This window comes from Staurois parvus, unplaced genomic scaffold, assembly GCF_062004578.1.
Source record: "Staurois parvus isolate SC_StPar_1 unplaced genomic scaffold, SC_StPar_1.0 ptg000201l, whole genome shotgun sequence".
Classification (NCBI taxonomy): Eukaryota; Metazoa; Chordata; class Amphibia; order Anura; family Ranidae; genus Staurois; species Staurois parvus.
In genome coordinates this window covers 227,501-235,959 of record NW_028317997.1, presented here as the reverse complement: position 1 = coordinate 235,959, position 8,459 = coordinate 227,501, and the positions used below count along the sequence as shown (strand labels likewise).

The window sequence follows — 8,459 nt, the reverse complement described above, 5'->3', positions numbered from 1 at the left end:
AAAAAAAAAAAAGGATTTGCAGACTGCAACTCCTTGTCGACTAAACTCTCAGTTAAGGATAAGGTACAACCCCCCTCAGCTGCAACTACAGGAATTCAGAGATGGACACTGGACAATAAGGCATGGAAACACACATGAAATCCTTGTCTTCTGAATCAGTTGTCAAGGCTGCAATATGGCCCATAAACCCGCACATAGTAACTTAAAATTCTTACCTAGTCACCAAGGAAGTGTTAAACCCCTGAAGAGGTTAAGGAAAGCTCAGAGGACTGCTGCGACTCAAGCAGAGGACAATGATCTGGGCTATCAGTGTCAAAACCTATAGAGAGAAAACTGTAAGTACCCTGGCACTGTTCGCATACAGTCAAAGCTAGTCAAGACCCAGGACCGCCTGGCTTGCACTTAGGACCCACCATACTAGTACTAAGTAAGAGACACCCCACAAGGTACTCACAAATTCACTGCCATAATGCCATCTGCAACCAGGTAGCAGGGAGCCCAGGTACTGTCCAGAGGGTCATAGAACCGATGCAAGAGCAGAGGAGATGGCAGGGAGGTGTGCATACAGAGAAAATAGTGCACACATTGGCATTTGTTCATCATAAATGGGATTTGCATAGGAGCAGAAGAGTCTGGACTCCGCACAGCTGCATTTTTAAATACTGGCACAACTCCCCCCTTCCTGCCACTTGGCATGCAAACGATTGTGCCATGGCTGGATTTCAATTGATTAATCCCTTAGTAGATGGCTGGAAAGTATGTACCAACACAAGGATCCCTGTATAACAAGGGAAAAAGCTCTGCACATCGCAGCTGAAGCCCAACAATGGCCCTGGGGCAGGACTCAGGCATATCAGGCGTTAGAGAGGCAGGATCCAGGGAGGATGCTGCTTTTACCCATCCAGTAGGCACACCCCCTAAGGAGTCTCCAGGAACAGGGTTCTACCAGATGGGTATACCACATCTTTGGACCTGTAAAGCACTCTGCAGCCTGGCTCATCATGTTGAACCATAGGTACCTAGGTGAACACCTTACCTGGAGTCCACTGCCAAAAGACAGCTTACAGGCCTGCACAGGGTCTGAGTATGGATATATTAGCAATGCTGAGGGGCAGATAATCCAGAAAGCTGCAAATGAGCCCCTTCTGGCTCTGCATCAACTGATAAAACTTTCTAGATGAAAAATAAATCTTGATAAAAACAAAAAAAATGTTTCCTCACCATTCTCCTTGGACACAAGGAAAAACTTGAGGCATGCTGGGAAGGGGCAGTCCTTGCAACTTGGTTTTATGCTGGGAAGGGGCAGTCCTTGCAACTTTGTTTTATGCTGGGAAGGGGCAGTCCTTGCAACTTTGTTCTATGCTGGGAAGGGGTAGTCCTTGCAACTTTGTTTTATGCTGGGAAGGGGCAGTCCTTGCAACTTTGTTTTATGCTGGGAAGGGGCAGTCCTTGCAACTTTGTTTTATGCTGGGAAGGGGCAGTCCTTGCAACTTTGTTTTATGCTGGGAAGGGGCAGTCCTTGCAACTTTGTTCTATGCTGGGAAGGGGCAGTCCTTGCAACTTTGTTCTATGTTGGGAAGGGGCAGTCCTTGCAACTTTGTTTTATGTTGGGAAGGGGTAGTCCTTGCAACTTTGTTCTATGCTGGGAAGGGGTAGTCCTTGCAACTTTGTTCTATGCTGGGAAGGGGCAGTCCTTGCAACTTGGTTTTATGCTGGGAAGGGGCAGTCCTTGCAACTTTGTTTTATGCTGGGAAGGGGCAGTCCTTGCAACTTTGTTTTATGCTGGGAAGGGGCAGTCCTTGCAACTTTGTTTTATGCTGGGAAGGGGCAGTCCTTGCAACTTTGTTCTATGCTGGGAAGGGGCAGTCCTTGCAACTTTGTTTTATGCTGGGAAAGGGCAGTCCTTGCAACTTTGTTTTATGCTGGGAAGGGGCAGTCCTTGCAACTTTGTTTTATGCTGGGAAGGGGCAGTCCTTGCAACTTTGTTTTATGCTGGGAAGGGGCAGTCCTTGCAACTTTGTTTTATCAGCGTCCAATCTTCTAAAGGCAACAGCATAACCAAAAATTCCTGAATACTCATCCTGATTCTTGTCATGTATGATTAAGAAACATAATTTTTGCAGGACAATATCAAAAGAAAGCCTGGTTTGTCTTGAAAACAAATGCACGTATTACTTTGTTATCTTAGGTAATAAAGTTACTGCCAAATAAACAGGTCCATAGCAGAAATGTAAATATGTAAGGGGTACACAGATGAGAGAGCTGAACTGGTTACACTGTCAGTTCATCTATAAAACAATATCTCAGCTCTGTGTTAATGGCAAATACAGTAAGCTGAACATCCCACCTGCATTTTAGATGAACTGTAGACTTCTATGACCACATCTGCAAATAACTTTCTTGTTCACCCAGCTGCTGTAAGCCATTAAGTGGGGGTCTAGAGCAGGTCTTGAAATTTCCACTCGCCTGCTCGCCAATGGCGAGTGGAAATTATGATGGGGGGCGAGTGTGTCCCCCAGGGCCATCTTGCTGAGCAGGCTCGGAGCTCAGGCCGGATCTGTCATTGGCACTATGAGCCGTCAGACTGCTCAATAGCTGAGCGCAGTGAAAGCAAACGAAGGAGTGTGTGCCTGTGCTCTCTGCCTCCCCCTAGAGTGCAGTACCCGGCTCTGTGAGTGAACAACAAGTACTGCAACTTTTTATAGGGGTGTGTGTCTACCTAATTTCAGCTCTGGTCACATGATCCTCTATGTCAGCCAGTGGTGGCTTCAGGGGAGAGAGCACTTAACAGCGTGCATGCATGTGTGTGTGTACGTGTGTGTCTGTGTATGCATGTACATGTGTCTGTGTGTATGTACATGTATGTGTGTACATGTGTCTGTGTGCATGTACATACATGTGTCTGTGTATGTATGTACATGTGTCTGTGCGTGTGTATGCGTGTCTGTACGTGCCTGTGTGCATATATGTGTGTGTACATGTGTCTCTGTGCGTGTGTGTTTGTTGGTGGTGAGTAATGCAGGCCATAGATGGGTCGAAAATCGGCCGATTTGTCGGCCGAAAATAAAATCGGCCGATTTTCGGATCGTTAGTGGGCGATTTGGTCGGCCGTTTTTCGGTATTTTGGCCGTTTTTGTTTTTCGGTAAAGTTGGAAAAAATCGGCCGATCGGCCGATTTTCGCGGCATTAATGGGCCAATCGGCCGATTTTTTACCGATAAAAATTCTGCGCATAAGCAGTGACCTGCAAGAGGAAGACAAAAAGAAGAAAAAGAAGAAGAGGAAGAGGATGAAGAAGAGGATGAAAAAGAGGATGAAGAAGAGGAAGAAGAAGATGAGGATGAAGAAGAGGATGAGGATGAAGAAGATGAGGATGAAGAAGAGGATGAGGATGAAGAAGAAGAGGATGAAGAAGAAGAAGAAGAGGATGAGGATGAAGAAGAAGAAGAGGATGAGGATGAAGAAGAGGATGAGGATGAAGAAGAAGAAGAAGAAGAGGATGAGGAAGAAGAAGAAGAAGAGGATGAGGAAGAAGAAGAAGAAGAGGATGAGGAAGAAGAAGAGGATGAGGAAGAAGAAGATGAAGAAGAAGAGGATGAGGATGAAGAAGAAGAGGATGAGGATGAAGAAGAAGAAGAGGATGAGGAAGAAGAAGAGGATGAAGAAGAAGAGGATGAGGATGAAGAAGAAGAAGAGGATGAGGAAGAAGAAGAGGATGAGGAAGAAGAAGAGGATGAGGAAGAAGAAGAGGATGAGGAAGAAGAAGAAGAGGATGAGGATGAAGAAGATGAAGAAGAGGATGAAGAAGATGAAGAAGAGGATGAGGATGAAGAAGAAGAAGATGAAGAAGAAGAGGATGAGGATGAAGAAGAAGATGAAGAAGAGGATGAGGAAGATGAAGAAGAAGAAGAAGAAGAAGAGGATGAGGATGATGAAGAAGAAGAGGATGAGGATGAAGAAGAAGAAGAGGATGAGGATGAAGAAGAAGAAGAGGATGAGGATGAAGAAGAAGAAGAAGAAGAAGTAGGATGAAAATAAGAAGAATTCCAGTCCAGCAAAAAGTATCTCTGCAAAGAGCTCCGCTATTTCTGACAGTTCTCTGACAGTTCTTTGACATTTACAGCGGTTGAAACATTGTATCTATTTGTTTCCGAATAAAAACATCTGTATCCTAAATGGAAACAAATAGATACAATGTTTCAACCGCTGTAAATGTCAAAGAACTGTCAGAGAACTGTCAGAAATAGCGGAGCTCTCTGCAGGGACACTTTTTGCCAGCTGTAGAAGGGATGAAAATCGGCTGATTTTTTTTACCATTGATGGTAACGTCGGCCGCTTGAACGACCGAATTTTCGTTTTTTAAAAGAAAAATCTGCCGTTTTTTCTCCCCATCTATGGCCTGCATAACTCTTAAGGTCTGGCTAAGTAGCTCAGGACTTGAAATGTTAAGCCCTGGTCTAGAGGCATGTAGAGAACAGGGCCAAAGTACAGAGCACCACCTTATTAAAACAAAAACCCGCCTAAGAGATAAGTGTCTCCATAGCAATGTGAAAGACTCAATGCAAATGATCACATTTGCTTTAATCACAGTTGTTGCAGCCAAGCGTAATTACGCTTTCACATAGGGCCAGGCAGGTTTGGAAAGTTTTTTTTCCCCTTAATAAATGAAATTATCACTTAAAAACTGCATTTTGTATTTCAATCATTTGAGTGAGACAATTATGCAAAAAAAAAAAAACAACAGGAAGGGGCAAATACGTTTTCACAGCACATTACATATAATTTCACTTATATTCCTGCTCCTAAAAAACTGCACTTATGCTTTTTGCCCCTTCACCTTGACCTAACCTACACCACAGGTGCGTACTTACCTTGATCAGGTATTTTTTTACATTTGCGGTACAAGTTTGTCTTAGTTGTGCTTGCGAATTACAAGGCCAACGATAAAAAGAAATGGCCCCATAAGAAGCCTATGTGGTTTTAATGCACAGCAGAGCCAGGATGTAGACAAACACCAGAAATTGCGGCCGTCAGATCAAGGTAAGTATTCATTTCTGGAGTGGGACGGTGGGGCAAAAGAGATAAGACACCTTTGTGACACCTCTGTTACAGAACGCTTCCAAAATTTGACTGAATCGGTGACATCAATTATAGTAGCTGTCAAGTATGTGATTTACAGCAGGGATACTATAGATCAGTGGTTCTCAACCTTCCTAATGCCGCAACCCTTTAATACAGTTCCTCATGTTGTGGTGACCCCCAACCATAAAATTATTTACCCAGTAATTATAATTCATGAGTGTCGTTTTACCTCCAATACTGCTGCTTTCAACACAGTAGCTGCTTTCAACACAGTAGCTGCTTTTAACAGAGTAGCTGCTTTCAACACAGCAGCTGCTTTCTACACAGTAGCTGCTCTTTACACATCGGAAATATGTGTTTTCTGATGGTCTTAGGGGCCCCCTGTGAAAGGGTCACGACCTACAGGTTGAGAACCACTGCTATAGATGGAAAGCAGAGAGAGTGCTTTGCATCATGGGTGCTTAGGTTTTATTGAATTTCAAAACAACTCAGCTTTCATACGCAAACAATTTTTATTTTGCTTTTTCTTAAATCCCTTCTGGCCTGGAGCAGGGTGCTTTACCTGGGTCTTAATGCAGGGGGGTGGGGTCGGCTTCCTGATCAGGTGATCATTGTGATTGACTGCTAGCTCCTGATTACAAACAGGGGCCAGGGGGTCTGTAACACCTCAGTCACTGTGCTGGAAGCACGCAGTGAGCATGCTCTCAGCACAGAAACCTTGGCCACCATCAATGCAGATTTGCAGCGTTTGGGGCATTTAAGCCCACCTCCCTGCCACCACACATATACGTTACATGTTTGACAAGTGGTTAAAGAAGGGGTAGTCTTTTACTACAATTATAATAGGGGGTGATGCATATTAACCTCCCTGGCGGTATTCCCGAGTGTAGCTCGGGGTAAAATTTGAGTACCAAGAGCGGTAACCCCGAGCTACACTCGGGCTTATCATGCGGCGTTGCTCAGGGAGTCCCTGCAGCACTTACCTTGTCCTTCGCTCCCGCGATGTGTCCCCTGCAGCGTGCCCGGCCATCTCCTCCGGCCGATGCCGGCATCCGGCTTCCGTGTTCCGGTCCCTGTGACGTCGGGATGTACAGGTGCCGGAACCGGCGGCAAATTTGAAATTTTTTAAAAATGTCATTTTTGCTGTCATTGCTGTTTCAATGCATTTCGCATACATTTTGTCCCTACTGCTTTGTCCGGCGCCCTGCCTACATTTTGACTGTTCTTTCTGCATGGAAACTTAGAAAAGTCCATGGCGTCCAAAAAGCGTCCCTTTAGGTCAAAATCGGTTTTAGACCGGCTAGAGAACAGCGATAGTAAATCAGAACCACTTGCAGAATTGAGTGATAATGATTCGTGGGGGAAATTCCTCATCAGACACTGAAAACGATTTTGCGACTTTGCTCAGCGATGTGCGAATTTGCCTCTGTATTTCACATTTCAGTGTTTTTGGTTTGATTATATTATTGAATTAAATTTATTATTATATTATTTTTTTATGATTATTTATTAAATTATAATTTATGATTTCGTGTTTCAAGTTTTATCCTACCCGGGATGTTTACTAGACTCTTGTTCGGACAGATTTCAGTGAGTTATTCCTAAAAATTACAGCCTACAATAAAAAACGACATCTTTCCATGCAAAAAAATTGTACCGCTTTCAGCACAAAAAATCAGAAAGAATCATACCGCCGGGGAGGTTAAATCCCTTCTGGCCTGGAGCAGGGTGCTTTACCTGGATCTTAATGCAGGGAGGTGGGGTTGGCTTCCTGATCACGTGATCATTGTGATTGACTGCTAGCTCCTGATTACAAACAGGGGCCAGGGGGTCTGTAACAGCTCAGTCACTGTGCTGGAAGCACGCAGTGAGCATACTCTCAGCACAGAAACCTTGGCCACCATCAATGCAGATTTGCAGCATTTGGGGCATTAAAGCCCACCTCCCTGCCACCACACATATACGTTACATGTTTGACAAGTGGTTAAAGAAGGGGTAGTCTTTTACTACAATTATAATAGGGGGTGATGCATATTAAGAAACAAATCACGTTACTTCCTTTGTAAGTGCTAGGTGCGTATGTGCAGTAACCTAGGGCAACCTATAAAAATTCTTTTTGTCCATTGGGGTGAGCAGACTGAACTAATTACAACTTATTGTTCTTGGTGACTTCTTTTCATTAGTTTATGTACTAAAAAACTTTAATCAACTCTTTCCAGTGAATGAATCTGATTTATAAAACAATAAAAAAAATTAAATCAGAAACTCTACCAGACAACCGTTGAAGTGTCCATTTAATAGGTCCCCTGGCAATTTGTTTTGTCTAAGCACGCCACTCACACTCTAGCGACAGATTATATCATTTACAATGTACAACAAAATACATCTGACATCATGTGTGGGCCCGATTCATAAAGTCAGTCAATGAATTTCATTAAAATACTATCAAACCAGCAGTGCCATCACCCATGCAATAAAACACTTATATACAATCCCTATTTTCTGTTATACGATTCTTGTACAAATTAAAATATTTTTACAAAAAGAATTCTTTGTTCAAAATGTATAAAGTTTAATGAATGAACAACCTCCCCACCCCCCCCCCCCCCACATTGTAAGGTTCCTAGGTATAAATGTTAGCGCAATTCTGTGTAATAGTTTGAACAGTTTAACAGCAATTAAGTCGAAATTACAGTGAGGAAGGCACTTGGTTTGTTAACCCCTCCCCCGATGAAAGACAGTTCTGTAAGTGGCAGTATAAGACACTTCAATGTGGTCTGGACACCTGTCCTTGTCTGCAGAACATGCTCCAAAAACACACAACCCAGCAGGACATTTCTTCAGCATCTCCAGATTTTGGCAAGAACATGAATCCAGGACTAGCTTAACCAGGGAAGGGGTTAGGTGAGTCTATCAATTCTCAGTACTTAATTGGATAGGATTTGTCACCAGGGTGTAGTAGAGAATCCTCTTCATGCAGTAGTTTCTGTTCACCAGCATAAGCAGCAGACAAAAAAAATTAGAGTGTAAGTAAAATCGATTATAATAAAGTGAGGGATATATCCTATGAAAAAAACAGTATTCCAGCTTGTAGCGCCTTAGCTGAGAAAATTACCCGAATTAGAGTTTCAAAAAAGGCGAAATCACCAAGGTTTAGAGTATTAATACCAGTCTTTCCATCCATGTATAAATTAAAGATCGACAAGCCACTTGTCGCGGTTAAGCCCTTGGACGGCCCATGCGGAAGGTGCACCAGCTGTGCCAAGAAGGACTTCTATAGTAAGACCAGGTGAGGGGCGCATTGTATTGTGGAGCAGTGCATTATGGTATTGCGTGGTATCCTCATTACTGCTGAGACAGAAGAGCAGTCCTGTTGGC

The 8,459-nt window shown here is 43.6% G+C and overlaps 1 protein-coding gene across 12 annotated transcripts in view; it reads right to left on the bottom strand.

The window, feature by feature from the left end:
• Window positions 1–7,357: 7,357 nt before the first annotated feature.
• Window positions 7,358–8,459, bottom strand: part of LRRFIP2 (LRR binding FLII interacting protein 2) — a 195,661-nt gene continuing 194,559 nt past the window's right edge. For all 12 annotated transcript variants that reach the window (XM_089678239.1, XM_089678243.1, XM_089678245.1 and 9 more), the window contains one exon: window positions 7,358–8,459. This exon is cut by the window's right edge and continues 78 nt beyond it. In XM_089678239.1, the coding sequence (XP_089534365.1) occupies window positions 8,427–8,459 (33 nt within the window). In that variant the 3' untranslated portion in view covers window positions 7,358–8,426.